The sequence below is a fragment of the Petromyzon marinus genome, chromosome 43 (assembly GCF_048934315.1).
Source record: "Petromyzon marinus isolate PM22_M1 ecotype Great Lakes invasive population chromosome 43, UKy_Petmar_22M1.pri1.0, whole genome shotgun sequence".
Taxonomy (NCBI): Eukaryota; Metazoa; Chordata; class Hyperoartia; order Petromyzontiformes; family Petromyzontidae; genus Petromyzon; species Petromyzon marinus.
Genome location: NC_133709.1, coordinates 10505161 through 10527056, shown reverse-complemented (window position 1 = coordinate 10527056; position 21896 = coordinate 10505161). Strand labels below are relative to the sequence as shown.

General features: G+C 51.6%; 1 protein-coding gene across 2 annotated transcripts in view; it reads right to left on the bottom strand.

Moving 5' to 3' along the window:
- The window catches only part of ADA (adenosine deaminase), a 55591-nt gene that overhangs the window by 17576 nt on the left and 16119 nt on the right, over positions 1-21896 (bottom strand). For both annotated transcript variants that reach the window (XM_032969906.2, XM_076073825.1), the window contains exon 2: positions 168-229. In XM_032969906.2, coding sequence (XP_032825797.1) covers positions 168-229 — 62 coding nt within the window. The remainder of the gene's footprint in view (positions 1-167; positions 230-21896) is intronic.

The window sequence follows — 21896 nt, the reverse complement described above, 5'->3', positions numbered from 1 at the left end:
ACAACGATGGTGGTGGTGATGATGATTACAATAAATGATGATTACAATGGATGGTAAAGATTATGATGATGACGATGATGATAACTATGATGGCGATGATTATGATGATGATTTTGATGTTGATGATGGCGATGAAGGTGAGGATGATGATAATGATTTTTACTCACTTGGCGAATTCCAGGATGGTTGAGGGTCGAATAGCTCCATCCAAATGGATGTGAAGTTCAACCTGGGATGGGGGTGATGAGGTGGCGGAGAGACAGAAGAGGATATTTAAAAAAAAACATATTCAGCCAAACGATTGCTCAACCACCCCTGGGACCCAATCATCACTCCACGTGTCCACGCAGGGAAGACAAAGACAGAGATCCCCCATATAGCCTTAACAGACTGTAGGGGCAAGTGCTGTTAGCGAGCACCTACGAAGGCCAGAACGGCACACGAGGGGTGGGTGGCCAGCACCACGCCCGACCGCCTTTGTCTCCCCCAGTGGCGATGTTTACACACCGCACCAGGTACTCATTCAAGGCTGAGTCGACCTAGGGAAGGCCCAAGACCGGTTCAGGTAATCGTAACCGGTGTTGGCCACGAGCGGCTATTCTGCTTGCTAACAGCACTTGCCCTTTCCGCCTGTTCAAGGCTATACGGGGGATCTGTGTCTCCGTGCGTGTGTTGATAGGTGGGGAGCGGTAGAGTAGTAGGTCACCGCGCTGCACTACGAACCCGGCAACCCGAGTTCGATTTCCGTTCACGGCCAACACCGGTCGACTCAACCTCAATGAGTACCTGGTGCGGTGTGTAAACATCGCCACTGGGGAGACAAAGGCGGCCGGGCGTGGTGTTGGCCACCCACCCCCTCGTGTGCCGTGTCGGCCTTCATAGCTGCTCGCTAACAGCACTTGCCCCAACAGCCTGTTCAAGGCTATACGGGGGATCTTTGTCTCCGCGTGTGCGTGTGTAGATAAGGTTGTGAGTATTCTTGTTACCCGGCTTGTCTCTCTCAGTGACCCTTGGTCTGGGGTACTAAGGGTCAGTCAGGGTGTGGGTACACCCTTATCCCTCCCCTTGCCACCACCCTCACCACCACCCTCTCACCCCTAACAACACACTCTTGACACATTCCACGTTACACACAAAGTCAACATTATTGGCTAATTATGTCCCCCCCCCCCCCCCCACTTAATATTTATCAGCAAATCGACCGGGTCGCTAAACCACACAACGTAGCGCGGACGTCACGGGCCTAGCTGTCAATCCATCACGGTTCACCCCGTATTCTTGTACAGGGAAATTGAGTGTTTCAGGTCCATACGGCATTCGAACCGTTTCAATACGGGCAATAAAAAAAAATCGTGTTTGTGTCTATGTTTGTGTTTCTCCCTTGCCATGGGACTTTGTAGGATGAACGTTGAGATTTATAAGGTGTACGAAGTGACCAATGAGGTCTGAATTGGTCTGTAATAAGGTAGGGGGGGCACTGCCAAGGGGTTGACAGGTTTGTAGTGGTGAGTGTACTAGTGGTGAGTGTAGTGGTGGTGATTGTCTATGTTTGTGTTTCTCCCTTGCCATGGGACTTTGTAGGATGAACGTTGAGATTTATAAGGTGTACGAAGTGACCAATGAGGTGTGAATTGGTCTGTAATAAGGTAGGGCACTGCCAAGGGATTGACAGGTTTGTAGTGGTGAGTGTACTAGTGGTGAGTGTAGTGGTGGTGATTGTCTATTTGTGTGTTCTCCCTTGCGATGGGACTTTGTAGGATGAACGTTGAGATTTATAAGGTGCACGGGGTGACCAATGAGGTCTGAATTGGTGTGTAATAAGGTAGGGGGGCACTGCCGAGGGGTTGACAGCAGCGCTCGTGTGCCTGGGGGACGATGGTTGAAGGCGGCCCCGGGAGGAAACACAATGAACGCTGTGCGCGGAGGGAGCAGCGAGGGGTTGGTGGATTGCACACGGATGGTTTGGAACTTCCTTCTACCCGTGGGTGGGCGTCGAGGAGGTGGCCGCACCACCGTGGCTCTGCCAGGAGAAGGCGGTGCTACAGCGAAGTGTTTGGCACTAAATCGCCATCTCTTCTAATCAATCTGTACGGGGGGGGGGAGATCGAGCGTTGCTCCCTCGCTTGAGGCATGCACCTTTCTCCAGCCGCCCCGGTTGTTGCTCCTCCCCCCTCCCCCACGTGAATAATAAACACGACTCCGCATCGACATCGTCATCAGTAATTGGCTTTAAACATCTTTAAAATAAAATACGAATAAAGTCGTACAATTGTACTGAAATAGCGCCGGCTGCTGGCGGAAAAGAGTAACTCCGGTGTACGGCGGCACTCGCGTCAGCAGGCCACGATAGACACGAGGGGGGGGGACATCTCGGGGGGAAAGGTCACAGAAGGGGGCCCATCGGGAAGCCCCGGGAACCCGCGAGTAGGTTCCAGAAAGGGGGCGGAGCGAAGCCGCGCTGGGAGTATCAGAGGGGCCCCTGAGCGGGACCTCGTGGCTGCTGCTGGAAGCGGGATGCCCGTCATGCCCACTCAAGTCCATCGTCGTCACCATCCCGGGGCGCCGCTGGTCAGACAGCCTAGCAACTGTTCTAAGTAGTGCCGCCGACGATAGACGGTCTTAATAATAATTATAATAGTGTGCACCCACGTAGGGTGTTTGTGTGTGTTACCCCGATGGTGCTTGTGAAATAAAAGAAGGGCCTCCAGTTATTACTGTCTCCGAGTTAAGTCACTACACAATTCGAATGTAAAAACCCCAATGCAGCACTGAGTCGTAGAGTCCTAATGCCTCGGCGTGACGTATATTTGAAGTTTGTGGTCTCTCACCCGTCCCCCTCTCTCCCCGTGATCGCGTGGATTTTTCTCCAGGTCCCCCAGTTTTTCCCTCCACATTTAGAATCAACATCATGCCTGTTGTATGTCCAGTTGCCTATTCGGACTGAGAGTCGTAAGTTCAACTGCCGTGCAATAGATGGCAGTGGTGGCATCTACATCTGCAGGGCGTGAAGAACCAGTGGCATCTACATCTACAGAACGTGAAGAACCAGTGGCATCTACATCTGCAGAGCGTGAAGAACCAGTGGCATCTACATCTGCAAAACGTGATGAACCAGTGGCATCTACATCTGCAGAGCGTGAAGAACCAGTGGCATCTACATCTGCAGAACGTGAAGAACCAGTGGCATCTACATCTGCAGAACGTGAAGAACCAGTGGCATCTACATCTACAGAAGGTGAAGAACCAGTGGCATCTACATCTACAGAACGTGAAGAACCAGTGGCATCTACATCTGCAGAACGTGAAGAACCAGTGGCATCTACATCTGCAGAACGTGAAGAACCAGTGTCATCTACATCTGCAGAGCGTGAAGAACCAGTGGCATCTACATCTGCAGAACGTGAAGAACCAGTGGCATCTACATCTGCAGAACCTGAAGAACCAGTGGCATCTACATCTGCAGAACGTGAAGAACCAGTGGCATCTGCAGAACGTGAAGAACTAGTGGCATCTAAATCTACAGAACGTGAAGAATCAGTGGCATCTACATCTGCAGAACGTGAAGAACCAGTGGCATCTACATCTACAGAACGTGAAGAACCAGTGGCATCTACAGGATATTATGCAACTTTTAAAGCCATTACCCCGTGTTTAGTGTACACGCCGTACAGCACGTGTGGAATCTACAGGAGTAAAGTTGGGATTTACGAACAAACCGACTTACGAACAAGACCTCTGGAACCTGACTCGTTCGTAAGTAGAGGAGTCCTTGTATTTGGCTGCGATAAACGTCCACATGATGACGATAAACCTCTCAGTGGTGCCTTACCTTGTAAAATTACAACATTTAAAAAAATTGTTTCGTTTGAAAAAAGAAAAAAACAACGACGGTGGATTTCGCTTTAAAACTTTCGTGACTTGCAAGGATTCATCTTCTTTGGTTCTTTCGGTAAAGTCACGTAGAACGAGAATAAGCGTCGTGAGAATTTTATTGCGCTATTTTATTTTATCAATTTATCATTTTATTCTCATTCTACGTGACTTTACCGAAAGAACCAAAGAAAACGACGGTGGAATCAAGAAAGGGAAGCGTCCGAGGGTGGCCTGCGTGGACTTTGAGAATGACGATGAGCGGGAACGCCGCCAGTCTTTCTGCAAACGTCACTTTTACAAGCGGCGGCGTGCGATCGTCGGAAAACCGCACCTCCGATGAGCACGGTCGGCTACGTGCGGCGCGAAAGAAGTTCAACGTACACACACTACGCTACGCTGTACACGCTACGCTACATACTACAGTATACACTACGCTACACACGATGCTACGCACTACACTGCACACCACATAATACACTACACACCATGCTGCACACCACAACACACACTGAACTATACACTACGCGCTACGCGACTATACGCCGCACCACCATGCTAAATTTCAAACTGAATTCTCGAGAAATTATTTTGGTTGTGTTTAGTGTTTGTTGTCCTTCCCCCCGCACATCCGATGAGCACGGTCGGCTACGTACGGCGCGAAAGAAGTTCAACACACACACACGCACGCACTCACTCTCGTGCCTACAAAGCGAACACAGCTGTGAAAAGCGAAGCGGCGAAGCAGAGGAGAGTGAGAGAGTGAGTGAGAGACTCCCGCTGGGAATTGGTTCTGGCACCCCGAGAGAACAGACCGGTGGTGCCACGTGGACCGGAGTCCCCACCACACACTCGTGCCGTTTCGCTGATGAGGCTGAATCAAGGGCTGAGAGGGCTTGGGGCTTTGGGGATGGGGGGGGGTCGTGAGTGGGGTGATGGGCGTGGGAGGTCGCTGGGTTGCGCCCTGACCCCGGCTTGAACTCGGCCGCCCTTGACCTCTGACCCGCTGTAAGGCGCCGCGCGGAGGCGATCTCGCTCCGCCGGCAGCAAGTGGCAGGGACGTGACCGGTCGACGGTCAAAAGCAAAACCCCCAACAACCGTGCAAGAGATGGGTTACGCGCCATGAAGGAGGGCCCATTGCCCCAAAAACGTCACCGATTGTAGAATGTAATTCTTGCTGCTAACGCCGCACGCACGCTCACTCTTAGTGTGGTTGTTGCCGTTGTTATTGACGATCTCAGCCACCGACTTACTGCTCCAGCACAGCGGAACGTCGGAGCTGTAATCTCGCCCTTTTACGAGGCTCGCGAGCAAAGGTGCAAACAACACGCACAGAGATATCCCCAACGCGTCCCGGCCACCACCTCCCGTGGAACTAAACAAAGACCCCCCCCACCGTATAACCTTTGCAGTTTGTTGGACCAAGCGCTGATAGCGAACGCCCACAGAGAAACCCCCCCCCCCACCACCTTTCCCGTGGAACAAACCAAAGGTCCCCCGTATAACCTTCACATAGTGTTTAGGGCAAGTCATGAATTTAAATTTTGTTGTTGTTATTTTAACAGATAAGGCTCCACTGCGCGACGCAGCTCTTTTTCCCAGAAGCGACCTGGCCATCACAAGTGATAGCCCCACGAAGCGGCTCATCATCAAATGTACAGCGGCCAAAAACTCTAAAGTCTAAATGCACGTTTCTAAGTGTGGGGAAAACCGGAGGACCCGGAGAAAACCAATCCACGTGCTCACGGGGAGTGAGAACATGCAAACCCCAAATATATATAGCAAGAGTCAGGGTCGGGATCGAACCAACAACCTCCTGTATACAAGGCGAAATTTAATTGCTGTGATTTCCCCACCTGATGATGATTGCTTGTGTTGCAATCGAAACGTCGTTATTTCTTTTATTTAATACCTACGTGACGTTACCGAAAGAACCACAGAGTAAGGCGAGGTAGTTAACATCTCCTAGCCACCGTGGCTGTGAGCAAACACCCAGGTTGACTCTGCTATAGCTCTACTGCCCGCGTGTGTCAGTGTGTGTGCGTGTTGTGAGGAGCGGTAGTGTAGGGGTTAGCGCGCTGCACTACGAACCCGGCGGCCCGAGTTCGACTCAGCCTCAAACGAGCACCCTGGTGCGGTGTGTAAACATCGCCACTGGGGTGAGACAAAGGCGGCCGGGCGTGGTGCTGGCCACCCACCCCCTCGCGTGCCGTGCCGGCCTTCAATAGGTGCTGCTCGCTAACAGCACTTGCCCCAACAGTCTGTTGCAGGCTATACGGGGGTTATTTGTCCTTGTGCGTGTTGAGCCGTCTTAACGGACCCGGGAGCTATACTAACTCTCCCTGCCAGGGGCTGCTTGCTGGGCTGAGACGGATGAGGGAGGATCGGGAGTTGAAGCGATCTAATCCGCATCGATGCAGGGGGCAAAAGGTCGCAGGCCTGCGACTGCGTGGCCATTGTCACTGCTGGCGGATGGGGGCCTCCACTTGGGAGGGGCTCCGCGGTGGCTAGGAGATGTTAACTACCTCGCCTGGTACGCAGGAGGTCGTGGAACCCGACCCTGACGCATGCTGTATATTTGGAGTTTTCGGTGTGTCTCTCTCTCTCTCTCCCCGTGGTCGCGTGGATTTTTCTCCGGGTTCTCCGGTTCTACCCCTCCGCATTTAGAATCAACATCGTCACGCGTTTCCAAGTATTTGGGCTGCTGTACATTTCTCCGTGATCACGATAAGCCACTTCATGGGGCTATCATGTGTGACAGCCAGATCGCTTCTGATAATCGGCCTACGTAGCTCGGTGTAGCCTTTCCTGGTACAATAAAAAAAATGATAAGCGAGAGATTGTGTCGTGGTGCAAAAATCAGTCCTAACCACGGCAATTACCGGATCGCGAATAACAGAGCAATCTCGGGGAGAAGCGTAGAGCGGCACAGGGAGGACAGGATGAAAAAAACAAAGGGGAGTTTCGATGCACGGGTATTTTGAAAAGCAGTGCTTTGCAGCGTGCAGTACGGAAACGCATGTCGAGGTTCTTTGGGGGCGGCTGTCGTGTCTCCTGGTGTTCGGCGAGACTTCAGTATACGGCGGTTGAATCGCGGGCTGTGCATTCACGCTTTGCAGCATGCAGCATGGCAAACATGCGTCTGGTTGCTTTGCAGCAGCTGTCGTGTCCCTCGGTGTTCGGGGGAGACCTCTGTAAAGTGAAACTGTGGACGGCGATGTGTTTGTGCCAGCGCTTTTTTGAGAGATTGCGAAAAAGGGATTTTCACAACCCAGAGCTGTTGTCAATCCGGCACATTGCCACACCGCTAGGCAAGCACAAACACACACACACGTACACACGTACACACGGACGATCACAGACACGCACGCATTCCTAGTTATACAACACAGAGACACAAAGACCTCGCCGCCACCCCGTGTAGCCTCAACAAACTGTTGGGGCAAGTGCTGTTAGCGAGCTGCGGCCAGCAACCACGCCCGGCCGCCTTTGTCTCACAAGTAGCGATGCTTACACACCGCACCAGGTGCTCATTTGAGGCTGAGTCGACCTAGGGGAGGCCCAGGACCGGTTCAGATAATCGTCACCGGTGTTGGCCGTGAGCGGGAATCGAACTCGTGCGGCTAGGTTCTGTAGGCCAGTGTATTAAGTGCTACACTGCCGGTCCCCACGTATAAACACACACACACACACGCAAGACAGAGACATACATACATCCAAAGATCCCCCATATAGCCTTAAGGTACTGCTGGGGCAAGCGCTGTTAACGAGCTACAGTAAACGAGGAGGTGTGGGCAGCTCCTCGCCCAGCCGCCTTTGTTTCCCCAGTGGCGATATTAACACATCGCACCAGGTACTTATTTGAGGCTGAGTCGACCTGGGGGAAGGCCCATGACCGGTTCAAATAATCGTCACTGGTGTTGGTCGTGAGCAGGGAATCGAACTCGTGTGGCCGGGTTCGTAGCTCAGCGCGCGAACCGCTACACTCTATACAGACATGAAACAGACCCACCCACTCACACGTAGACACACACAAACATTCGCTGTACACACACTCACATCCACACACAAACATTCGCTGTACACACACTCACATCCACACGCAAACATTCGCTGTACACACACTCACATCCACACACACACACATTCGCTGTACACACACTCACATCCACACACAAACAGATGCACTACTTCATTCGGTATATCTGCCAGTCTATTACTGTCCGGTAACCTCATCAGAGACTGGGTCTGTCACTCTATTGTCTAGAGACCCCCATCAGAGACTCGGTCTGTCACTTTATTGTCTAGAGACCCCCATCAGAGACTGGGTCTGTCACTCTATTGTCTAGAGACCCCCATCAGAGACTCGGTCTGTCACTCTATTGTCTAGAGACCCCCATCAGAGACTCGGTCTGTCACTTTATTGTCTAGAGACCCCCATCAGAGACTCGGTCTGTCACTCTATTGTCTAGAGACCCCCATCAGAGACTCGGTCTGTCACTCTATTGTCTAGAGACTCCCATCAGCGACTGGGTCTGTCACTCTATTGTCTAGAGACCCCCATCAGAGACTGGGTCTGTCAGTCTATCATTCTCTGGGGACCTCATCAGGGCTCAATGTGTCAAACCTGCGAGTGTAAATATTGTGATCACGAATTTAGTTTTGTTTGCTTCGACCTCCGTACAGTATCCACTGTACTCTTTCCAATCTGATAACGGTCGTGGAATTGTGGCTTTTGAGAGAAACGAAAAACATATATATGGACATCCACTTCCTCTCCGCTAGTTCCCACACAGCATGTTGACGCAACGCCTACACACTTAATGCACGTGCTTGTTTGCGAGCACCTATTAATGCCTCCTGGTGGTGGAGGTGTGGCCGGTGCCATGCAGGTCCGGGGCGCCACCGTGTGCGAGATGTTAACTTCCTCGCCTGGTCTACAGGAGCACGTGGGTTCGATCTCGACCCTGACACCTGCTCTATATTTGGAGTTTGCGTGTCTCTCTCTCTCATCATCATCACGGTGGCTAGGAGATGTTAACTACCTCGCCTGGTCTACAGGAGCACGTGGGTTCGATCTCGACCCTGACGCCTGCTGTATATTTGGAGTTTGCGTGTCTCTCTCTCATAATCATCATCACGGTGGCTAGGAAATGTTAACTACCTCGCCTGGTCTACAGGAGCACGTGGGTTCGATCTCGACCCTGACGCCTGCTCTATATTTGGAGTTTGCGTGTCTCTCTCTCTCATCATCATCACGGTGGCTAGGAGATGTTAACTACCTCGCCTGGTCTGCAATAGGTCGTGGGCTGACGCCTGCTGCTGTATATATGGAGTCTGCATATCTCTCTCTTTCTCATCCAGTGGTCGCGTGGATTTTTCTCTGGATTCCTCCAGTTTTGGAGGAATGCTGTTATACGTCTTCCACGTTATGATAAGCCACTTCGTTGAGCTATCATTTGTGATAGCCAGGTCAGTGGGCCTTACCTGGTAACATAAATCAGGAGGTGTTAAGATGTTCAAACATGAAACGGATACATTTTGCAAGTAATCAAGTACTGCATCAACCACACATACTTGTGGTGAATATGCAGACATGCTTTGATCATTAACGCACGTATTGTCCTTGAAACTGATTGGCCTACACCAGGGACAGACATCCTTCTTCATGGTCTAGTCTCACTACCACCAGTGTCAGACCAGAGAACGACGCCAAAAAAATAATGCCACGCGTATCGGAACATTTATCGCTCGGGGTGAGCAGCTAGTGAGAGGGTAAAAACAAACCTCCGCTTATTTTTAATATTTTGACATCGAAAAAAAAGGTGCCATGAACAATTTTAGTTTGTTTGTATAAAAAGGTCCACCTCAAATTTGAGAGTGCCGGTGGGGGGGGGGGGGTGGGAGTTGAGACCCCAGTGTCCCCCACCACGGCCACCGTGGAAACCCATCGTCTCGGTTCGTTTTGTTTCTGGTTCCCGTTCCTGTGGACAGGAATAGAACCTAGAACCCGGGGTTTCTGGGATCGTAAGGGGCTGCTTGATCATCTCAACTAAAAAAGCTCAATTTTTTTTATTTCACCAGATAAGCCCCCCCCCCCCCCCCCCCCCACTGAGCTACGTCGCTCTTTTTTCCCAAAAGCGACCTGGCCATCATCACAAACGACAGCTCAGCGAAGTGGTGGCCTATCGACATCATCGCGGGGACATTTATAGCAGCAGGCCAAGCACCACTGCGGATGACGTCAATGCGATCTTGAACAACGGCGAAACACGCACACAGAGAGGCCCTTGCCTCTTACAACCATCGGGCAGCCTCACGAGCAAATTCCACATTCCTCTGACAGCCCCCCACGCCTCAACCCCCCCATTGCCACGGAGTGGAAGCCAAGGAAAGGAAACGCGAGGGGACGCGTCTCCACGGAGGAGACGGAGCGAGTTTGTGGCGGTAGCTTCGCTAGAGGAGAATGTGGAGGCCTTCATCCAGCAGTGGACTGACCATGGCCGATGACTCTTTTACTATGTTTATATATTTTTTTTGTTTTAGCAGGTAAGGCCCACTGAGCTGTGTAGCTGTTTTTCAGAAGCGACCTGGCCACAGATGATAGGTCCAACGAGGCAGTCTCATCACGTGGACATGTTTAGCAGCCAAACACTCTAATGGCGTGATGTCGATTGAAAATGGGAAAACCCCGAGGACCCCGGAGAAAAATCCACACGACCACAGGGATAGAGAGACACACACACAAACTCTAAATATAGAGCAGGTGTCAGGGTCGGGATCGAACCCACCACCTCCTGTAAAGCGGTCAAGGTAGTTAACATCTCCTAGCCACCGTGATGATGATGATGATAGAGAGAGAGATGCAAATTCCAAATACACAGCAGCCGTCAGGGTCGGGATCGAACCCACCACCTCCTGTATAGCGGTCAAGGTAGTTAACATCTCCTAGCCACCGTGATGATGATGATAGAGAGAGAGATGCAAATTCCAAATATACAGCAGCCGTCAGGGTCGGGATCGAACCCACCACCTCCTGTATACCGGGCGAGGTAGTCAACATCTCATAGCCACCGTGGCACCCCAATCATCGTAACCTTCAGCCACAATCTATCAACTGCCGGCTGACTGCGTCCCCAAAATCCGTCAGCCACGTCTCGCGGTTCTCCCGACTGCCACGCCCGCCGTGGCTCCGGCGCGCGTGCCGATTCCGTCGCTCCATCTCCCACGACGGCGCTCGCTGCTCTCGACGGGGCCGCCCCCCTGCTGTGCTGGTTTTTAACCCCCCTGGGCTGCCGCTCCGCCCTCTGCCTCGACCACCGGCCGTCATTAGCACGGTTGGCTCCGCACGGCGCGATAGAAGTTCCGCGTACACGCATGAAAGTCGGCACCTCTTCTATCCGCGACGCGGCCCGCCCAAATGCCCGCTTCACGATCGTTCGCTGGCGACGCGATGCCGCGGTCCAAGTGTGCACGCCCGTTTCCCTAAGCCGTCGGGGATGATCTGTTCCGCGTGTCACTGGTGCCACGCGTGTCACTGGTGCCGCGCGTGTCCCTGGTGCCACGCGTGTCACTGGTGCCGCGCGTGTCCCTGGTGCCACGCGTGTCCCTGGTGCCACGCGTGTCCCTGGTGCCACGCGTGTCCCTGGTGCCACGCGTGTCACCGGTGCCACGCGTATCCCCGGTGCCACGCGTGTCCCCGGTGCCGCGCGTGTCCCCGGTGCCGCGCGTGTCCCCGGTGCCGCGCGTGTCCCCGGTGCCGCGCGTGTCCCCGGTGCCGCGCGTGTCCCCGGTGCCACGCGTGTCCCCGGTGCCGCGCGTGTCCCCGGTGCCGCGCGTGTCCCCGGTGCCGCGCGTGTCCCCGGTGCCGCGCGTGTCCCCGGTGCCGCGCGTGTCCCCGGTGCCGCGCGTGTCCCCGGTGCCGCGCGTGTCACTGTTACGCGGAAAGGGGACAGTGGGTTCGAGTGGGTCGGGGCAGCCCAAGGATCGCCGGGACACTCATCCCTCGTTATTCACGAACTTGTCGCGGTGGCTGTCCGCGAATCGCCCCCCTGCAACTCTGCACGACTGCCGCGTCGAGAGAGGAAGCAAGTGATGAGATAGAGCGATCAGATAAAGTCACGATGTTCACGTATATAATAGCTTATTTACGTATTTATTTACGGTAATTGATTTAAAAGGTTGGGTTCTCGTAGACCATTGTCACTATCCGCGAAATGTCCTAATAACGCAATCATCTCCGGAACGTATCCCCCGTTGAATAACGAGAGAATACGAATTATCCTGTTACACAGCAACGGGCGAAGACAAAGATCCCCCGTATAGCCTCCAACAGCCTGTTGGGGCAAGAGCTTTCAGCGTGCGCAAGAGGCCGATATGGGGCACGAGGAGGTGGTGTGACCATCACGAGGAGGTGGTGTGACCATCACGAGGAGGTGGTGTGATCATCACGTGGAGGTGGTGTGACCATCACGAGGAGGTGGTGTGACCATCACGAGGAGGTGGTGTGACCATCACGAGGAGGTGGTGTGACCATCACGAGGAGGTGGTGTGACCATCACAAAGGTCCGGGCCGCCTTTGCCTCCCCCCCCCCCCCCCCCCAGTGCCGATGTTCACACGCCCCCACATCAGGTACTCATTTGAGGCTCCATTGACCTCAGGGACGCTCAGGACCGGTTTAAAATATTCGCCGTCACCGGAGTTGGCCGAACTCGGGACGCCGGGTTCACAGCGCAGTGGCGCTAACCGCTGCACCACCGCTCCCCGCACGGCGATGGATTCACATGAACGACAACAACCAGCAAACGCCACCGCTGCCACCACCACCAGCAGCAGCAGTCAGCCCGAGATAATCTCGAGATAAACCGAGCAGCTCCCAGCACGCGGCGCGAAACGTCGGACGCCCGTGCCCAACAGCTGTATTCTGGTGGAGCGAGTGGACTACTCCACTCAGCTACCCCAACACACCACTCTGTATCATGGTGGAGCGAGTGGACTACTCCACTCAGCTACCACAACACACCACTCTGTATCATGGTGGAGCGAGTGGACTACTCCACTCAGCTACCACAACACACCACTCTGTATCCTGGTGGAGCGAGTGGACTACTCCACTCAGCTACCACAACACACCACTCTGTATCCCGGTGGAACGAGTGGACTACTCCACTCAGCTACCCCAATACATCACTCTGTATCTTGGCGAAAGTAATCTGATTACCCAAGTAATATGATCACTATTGTAATGTAACACCATTACTCAAGTAATGTAGCCCGATCACTCAGGTAATCAGATTACCATGGCGATGTAATCCGATTACTCAATCAATCCAAACACTGTTGTAATGTAATCCGATTCGTCAATTAGTCTGATCACTCACGTAATCCGATTACGATTAGTCGAGTTATCCGGTCAATCAAGCAATCCGATTCCTATTGTGATGTAATGTGATTGTTCGAGGAGCTGCCGATCATCGACACCCGGGGTTGGTGCAGGACGCGCGTCACGGCCAGGATGGGACGCCGATGGGCGTAAGGTCGAGAATATCAGAATATTCATTTGGATTGCAGGAGGAATCCGATGAGCTATAAAGCGCTTTTTTTACAGATGTCCAGTAGGGGCACGTGGTCAGAACGTTACAACAACAACACGAATTTTGATTTAAAGCTTTCGTGACTGCAGGAATTCATATTCTTGGTTCTTTCGGTAAAGTCACGTAGAAGGGAAACAATAAAATAATAAAAATTACAATAAAATAATACTAATTATTTTATTGTTTCTAAAATTGTTTTTTATTATTTTACTGTTTCCCTTCTACGCGACTTTACCGAAAGAACCAAGAATAACAACAACACAATTTTGAGTTGAATCTTTCGTGACTGCAGGAATCCATAGTATTTGGTTCTTTCGGTGAAGTCACGTGGGTAGAAAAAATTATAATGAAAATAAAGTGAATACAAATATCACGACGTTTCGATCGCAACACAAGTGGTCGTCATCAGGAAAAGGGGGTTAGCCTCTAAAGGTAAACTGTTTATAAAGGTTTGGAGATGGGCGTAGCAGCAATGCCAATGCAGCAACAATGTCAATGTAGTAGCAATGCCAATACAGCAGCAATGCCAACGTAGCAACAATGTCAATGTAGCAACAATGTCAATGCAGCAACAATGTCAATGCAGCAACAATGTCAATGCAGCAACAATGCCAATGCAGCAACAATGCCAATGCAGCAACAATGTCAATGTAGCAACAATGTCAATGCAGCAACAATGTCAATGCAGCAACAATGCCAATGCAGCAACAATGCCAATGCAGCAACAATGCCAATGCAGCAACAATGTCAATGCAGCAACAATGTCAATGCAGCAACAATGCCAATGCAGCAACAATGCCAATGTAGCAACAATGCCAATGTAGCAACAATGGCAATGCAGCAACAATGCCAATGCAGCAACAATGCCAATGTAGCAACAATGTCAATGCAGCAACAATGCCAATGCAGCAACAATGTCAATGCAGCAACAATGCCAATGCAGCAACAATGCCAATGCAGCAACAATGCCAATGTAGCAACAATGCCAATGTAGCAACAATGTCAATGCAGCAACAATGTCAATGCAGCAACAATGCCAATGCAACAACAACGCCAATGTAGCAACAATGCCAATGTAGCAACAATGTCAATGCAGCAACAATGCCAATGCAGCAACAATGCCAATGTAGCAACAATGTCAATGCAGCAACAATGCCAATGCAGCAACAATGTCAATGCAGCAACAATGCCAATGCAGCAACAATGCCAATGCAGCAACAATGTCAATGCAGCAACAATGCCAATGCAGCAACAATGCCAATGCAGCAACAATGCCAATGCAGCAGCAATGCCAATGCAGCAACAATGCCAATGCAGCAACAATGCCAATGTAGCAGCAATGCCAATGTAGCAACAATGCCAATGTAGCAACAATGCCAATGTAACAACAATGCCAATGTAACAACAATGCAGCAACAATTCCAATGCAGCAACAATGCCAATGCAGCAACAATGCCAATGTAGCAACAATGCCAATGTAGCAACAATGCCAATGTAACAACAATGCCAATGTAACAACAATGCAGCAACAATGCCAATGCAGCAACAATGCCAATGCAGCAACAATGCCAATGTAGCAACAATGCCAATGTAGCAACAATGCCAATGTAACAACAATGCAGCAACAATGCCAATGCAGCAACAATGCCAATGTAGCAACAATGCCAATGCAGCAACAATGCCAATGTAGCAACAATGCCAATGCAGCAACAATGCAGCAACAATGCCACAATGCAGCAGCAATGCCAATGTAGCAACAATGCCAATGTAGCAGCAATGCCACAATGCAGCAGCAATGCCAATGTAGCAGCAATGCCAATGTAGCAGCAATGCCACAATGCAGCAGCAATGCCAATGTAGCAACAATGTCAATGCAGCAACAATGCCAATGCAGCAACAATGCCAATACAGCAACAATGCCAATCCAGCAACAATGTCATTGCAGCAGCAATGTCAATGCAGCAGCAATGCCACAATGCAGCAGCAATGCCAATGCAGCAGCAATGCCAATACAGCAGCAATGCCAATACAGCAGCAATGCCAATACAGCAACAATGCCAATACAGCAACAATGCCACAATGCAGCAGCAATGCCAATGCAGCAGCAATGCCAATACAGCAACAATGCCAATGTAGCAGCAATGCCACTATGTAGCAGCAATGCCAATGTAGCAACAATGTCAATGCAGCAGCAATGTCAATGCAGCAGCAATGCCAATGCAGCAACAATGCCAACGTAGCAGCAATGCCAATGCAGCAGCAATGCCACAATGCAGCAACAATGCCAATGCAGCAACAATGTCAATACAGCAACAATGTCAATGTAGCAGCAATGCCAATGCAGCAACAATGCAGCAACAATGCCAATGCAGCAACAATGCCACAATGCAGCAACAATGCCAATGCAGCAACAATGCCAATGCAGCAATAATGCCAATGTAGCAGCAATGCCAATGCAGCAACAATGCCAATGCAGCAACAATGCCAATGCAGCAACAATGCCAATGTAGCAGCAATGCAGCAACAATGCCAATGCAGCAACAATGCCACAATGCAGCAGCAATGTCACAATGCAGCAAAGGGCCGCCAAGAAATCCCTGCACCCCGCTCCACACACCACACCGCTGACGGTGGAGGTTGATTTGACAAAAAAACACAAAGTCAATTCGTGACTTGGGAGATGGTGCAATGAAATCCGTCCGTGCGGAATGTTGCATCGCAGGATCAGCAAGAGGTTAGAGGCTGTGGCCGGGGGGGGGAGAGGGCTTCATCCAGCAGTGGATTGACCATGGCTGCTGCTACTGCTGCTGACGGTGTGGAGAGAATGACATCGGTCTGTTGTTAAACAAATAAAACCCCTAAGTCTCCATAGAGTTCAGAGAGAGAGAGAGAGTTCAGAGAGAGTTCAGAGAGAGTTGAAAGGGAGTTGAGAGAGAGAGAGAGCGGAAGACAGCGGGAGGAGGTTTGGAATCTGAACTTAATCAACCCCTGGGCCTGAGACTGGGGGTGCGTGTGTGTGTGTGTCAGAGCATCGGTATGTGTGTGTGTCAGAGAATAGGTAGGTGTGTGTGTGCGTATGTGTGTGTGTCAGAGAATCGGTGTGAGTGTCAGAGAATAGGTGTGTGTGTGTATGTGTGTGTGTGTTGTGGGGAGCGATAGTGTAGCGGTTAGCGCGCTGCGCTATGAACCTGGCGACCCAGGTTCGATTCCCGCTCACGGCCAACATCAGTGTTAAGGCTATAAGGGGGATCTTTGTCTTTGTTGTGTGTCAGGGAATCGGCGTGTATGCGTGTAGGTGGGAGCGGTGGTGTAGCGGTTAGCGCGCTGTTATAAAGCCAGCGACCCGAATTCGATTCCCGCTCACGGCCAACATCAGTGTCGATTATGTGAACCGGTTCTGGGCCTCCCCTAGGTCGACTCAGCCTCAAATGAGTACCTGGTGCGGTGTGTAAACATTGCCACTAGGGAGACAAAGGCGGTCTGGCGTGGTGCTGGCCACCCACCCCCTCGTGTACCGTTACCGTCCTTCATAGGTGCTCGCTAACAGCACTTGCCCCTACAGTCTGTTAAGGCTATATGGGGGATCTTTGTTGTGTGTGTATGTATGTATGTGTGTATGTATGTGTGTATGTATGTGTGTATGTATGTGTGTATGTATGTGTGTATGTATGTGTGTATGTATGTGTGTATGTATGTGTGTATGTATGTGTGTATGTATGTGTGTATGTATGTGTGTATGTATGTGTGTATGTATGTGTGTATGTATGTGTGTATGTATGTGTGTATGTATGTGTGTATGTATGTGTGTGTGTATGTGTGTATGTGTATGTACGTCCTTGTGTGTGAGTTCACCATAATCACTTCCTCTCCCTCGAGAGCAACCCCAACAGTTTCGCACTTCCTCTCTGTTCCCACCCCCCCTACATATTTCCACCATCGGCTCACTCACCACTACACACTCACCATCCCCTCCTCACCACTCGCCTACTCGTCCAACGGCGAGTACTACACGTGTAGTATATGTTGTAGCTACTACACGTTTAGTAGCTACTACATATACTACACGTGTAGTAGCTATTAGTAGTAGCTACATATGTGTAGCAGCTACGGGCCCCGCACTTTCAAGGGCCCCGCGCTAAATGCTTTCAAGCTATCAATTCCGGTTCGGTGATTCTGCACTTGCCCTATTACTACAGTACTATACCGCCTTCAACGGCTGGGTGTTTAAGATTAGCGATTTGTCGTATTAACTGGCTGTATAGCAAATGGCAGGAAAAAAAAAACACATTTACTTGACTATGAAAATTTAACATTCGTTTTAATATTAACGTTTTGTTTTTAATTTAGGGCCCCTTTATAACATAATGCTAGAGGCCCCGCACTAACTTCATCCGGGACCGATTGTCCGTCGGCATTAAGTTCCCATACTGGCGGGCTATCGCCTCCTGAATCACGCCGCTATCGCTACTCACCCTGTGGAACGGGGACCCGCGTACTCCTTCACGGGGACTCTTCCACGCACTTCAGGTCACAAACAACACACAGAGACAAAGATCCACCACCACCACCCCCGTGTAGCCTCAACGGACTGTTGGGGCAAGTGCCGTGAGCGAGTAACAGCGCCCTATGTGAAGGTCGTGGCCACGGCACAGGTTGTGGGGTGGCCGGCACCACGCCCGGCCGCCTTTGTCTCCCCATAGTGTTCACTGTGTGTGTGTGTGTGGGGAGCGGTAGCTACGAACCCGGCGACTAGCGGTAGCTACGAACCCGGCGACCCGAGTTCGATACCCGCTCGCGGGTCCTGGGCATCCCCTAGGTCGACTCAGCCTCAAATGTGTACCTGGTGCGATGTGTAGTAAACATCGCCACGAGGGAGACAAAGGCGGCCAGGGCGTGGTTGCTGGCCACCACCCACCCCCCTTCGTGTGCCGTGCCGGCCTTCATAGGTGCTCGCTAACAGCACTTGCCCCAAACAGCCTGTTACAGGCTATACGGGGAGGCGTCTTTGTTTGTGTGTGTGTGTGAAGTCTGGCCGAACCGGTACGTTGACATGAGCGTGGGGGTTTGGGTCACGATATCGGCAGCGGGAAGTTTAAGAGCACCTGACCAATTGTTTTTTTGTTGGCCTCGTATCTCACCCAAAGCACACAGCGCGCTAACCACTGCGCCACCGCTCCCCCCCCCACCATACACACACAGAGAGAGAGAAAGCACTTCACCAGACTGCCGGGGCAAGCGTTGTTAGCGAGCACCGAACGGCACACGAGGGGGTGGGTGGGTGGGTGGCCAGCACCCCGCCCCGGCCGCCTTTGTCTCTCCGCAGTGGCGATGTTTACGACACACCGCATGTACTCATTTCAGGCTGAGCCGACCCAGGGGAGGCCCAGAACCGGTTCGGACATTCGCCGCTGGTGTTGACGGCCGTGAGCGGGAATCGAACTCGGTTGGCCGGCTTCGCAGCGCGGAGCGCTAAACCGCTGCAATGCACGCGTAACACAACGACAAAGGTGCCCCGTGTAGCCTTAACAGACTTTTGGGGCAAGTGCTGTTTTAACGCCTACGAAGGCCGGCGCGGCACACGAGTTTGGCCAGCACCACGCCCGGCCGCCTTTGTCTTCCGAGTGGAGATGTCTTCACACCGCACCGCGGCGCTCGTTTGAGGCTGAGTCGACCTCGAGGTGGCCCAGGACTGGTTCAGAAACTTTTCACCGGCGTTGGCCGTGAGCGGGAGTCGAACTCTGTTGGCCGAGTTCGTAGCGCGGCGCGCTCACCGCTACAATGCCGCTCCCCACAGCACACGGAACACTCCCACATACACAAACATAGCACTCACCCCACACCGCAACTCCCCTCCACCAAACACGCACGTGTTTGTTTTCGTAAAATTGTGAGCAACATCTGGCATCGTCCCCCCCACTAGGTCGACTCGGCATCGACAGCAGCAGCGACGGCTCGTAACGCGTGCTTGTTACAGCCCATGAACGAGTGTGGGACAGACACGTGTTGTTGTTAATGCCCATGAACGAGTGTGGGACAGACACGTGTTGTTGTTAATGCCCATGAACGAGTGTGGGACAGACACGTGTTGTTGTTACAGCCCATGAACGAGTGTGGACAGACACGTGTTGTTGCTACAGCCCATGAACGAGTGTGGACAGACACGTGTTGTTGCTAGAGCCCATTAACGAGTGTGGACAGACAAGTGTTGCTGCTACAACCCATGAACGAGTGTGAACAGACACGTGTTGTTGTTACAGCCCATGAACGAGTGTGGGACAGACACGTGTTGCTGCTACAGCCCATTAACGAGTGTGGGACAGACACGTGTTGTTGTTAATGCCCATGAACGAGTGTGGGACAGACACGTGTTGTTGTTACAGCCCATGAACGAGTGTGGGACAGACACGTGTTGTTGCTAGAGCCCATGAACGAGTGTGAACATACACGTGTTGTTACAGCCCATGAACGAGTGTGGACAGACACGTGTTGCTGCTACAGCCCATTAACGAGTGTGGGACAGACACGTGTTGTTGTTACAGCCCATGAACGAGTGTGGACAGACACGTGTTGTTGTTACAGCCCATGAACGAGTGTGGACAGACACGTGTTGTTGCTACAGCCCATTAACGAGTGTGGAACAGACACGAGTTGTTGCTAGAGCCCATTAACGAGTGTGGGCAGACACGTGTTGTTGTTACAGCCCATGAACGAGTGTGGGACTAACACGTGTTGTTGTTACAGCCCATTAACGAGTGTGGGACAGACACGTGTTGTTGCTAGAGCCCATGAACGAGTGTGGACAGACACGTGTTGTTGCTATAGCCCATTAACGAGTGTGGGACAGACACGTGTTGCTACAGCCCATGAACGAGTGTGGGACAGACACGTGTTGCTGCTAGAGCCCATGAACGAGTGTGGACAGACAGGTGTTGTTGTTAATGCCCATGAACGAGTGTGGACAGACACGTGTTGCTGCTACACCCCATTTACGAGTGTGAACAGACACGTGTTGCTGCTAGAGCCCATGAACGAGTGTGAACAGACACGTGTTGTTGTTACAGCCCATGAACGAGTGTGGGACAGGCACGAGTTGTTGCTACAGCCCATTAACGAGTGTGGGCAGACACGTGTTGTTGTTACAGCCCATTAACGAGTGTGGGACAGACACGTGTTGCTGCTACAGCCCATGAACGAGTGTGGGACTAACACGTGTTGTTGTTACAGCCCATTAACGAGTGTGGGACAGACACGTGTTGCTGCTACAGCCCATGAACGAGCGTGGGCAGCGTGCTAACCACTACTCTACCGCTCCCCCTACGACACCACCATAGCCTCCTCTCACGGTCCACCAAATTGAATCCACTCCAGCCAGCAGCAACACACACGCGAGCTGATTTCATCGCTCCATCTCCTCCAGGCGGTCGTCCATCCAGCAGTGGATAGACCGCACCCCGTCACCACCACTCCCCAACCCACCACCACGTGGGACAACAGAGACAATGAACGAGACTCCCTCGATGAACGACAGCCGTGGAGACGAAGCGACGGATTAATCGTATCATTTGCAAGATGGACTCCTGCCACTGCAACAAGTATTGGTTCGGCCGGCCCTGAGGGACGGCCACAGCGTGTGAGGTGGAAGGAGAGAGAGAGAGAGATGCAATCCAGCAGTGGAGAGATGATGATTGTTGCATGCATGGACTAGAGACAGCGGTTATACTGGTAGGAACGAAGATTGTAAACTGAGTGTACCAGCCTGCAATAGATTAATGTGTCCGTTCGTCCGTCCCCTTTCAATACTTTTTAACGAAGTGAAATCTCGTGCTGTCGGGGTGTAAAATCAGCAATAGACAGCGCAGAGACTTGATATGCCTTATTGCACCCAACATTTGGAAGTCACATTATCTCATTTGCGAACTTCTACCAGCCCACCCTGCAGGGACCTGTTTTTTAAAACTTTTTGATGGCTATGACCCCCACACACACCCTGCCACGCTGTTGACTTTAGTTTCAACCGAGTACCAACCATTATTCTGAGCAATGCATGAATAATGATCATCAACATTTGAACAAATTGCACATTTTGTGAGGTTCATCCCTAACTTAGCGAAGTAACTGCGAATATAAATCAAACTTCAACGGACGCTCTGCAATCAGTGGCTGACTAAGCTAGTGCGGGGCCTGTAAGCGTGTAGTTCAGTGGTTCTTAACCTTGTTGGAGGTACCGAACCCCACCAGTTTCATATGCGCATTCACCGAACCCCTCTTTAGTGAAAAATAAAATGTGATTTTTTTCAAATTCAAGACATAGATATGTTTTTTACTGGTACACAAAATGAGCCATGCATGAACATTACCTTGTTCAAAGAATAAAACCAACACAATGCATAAACTCACAACAAATTACATACCTGGAAATCAATGTGACTTC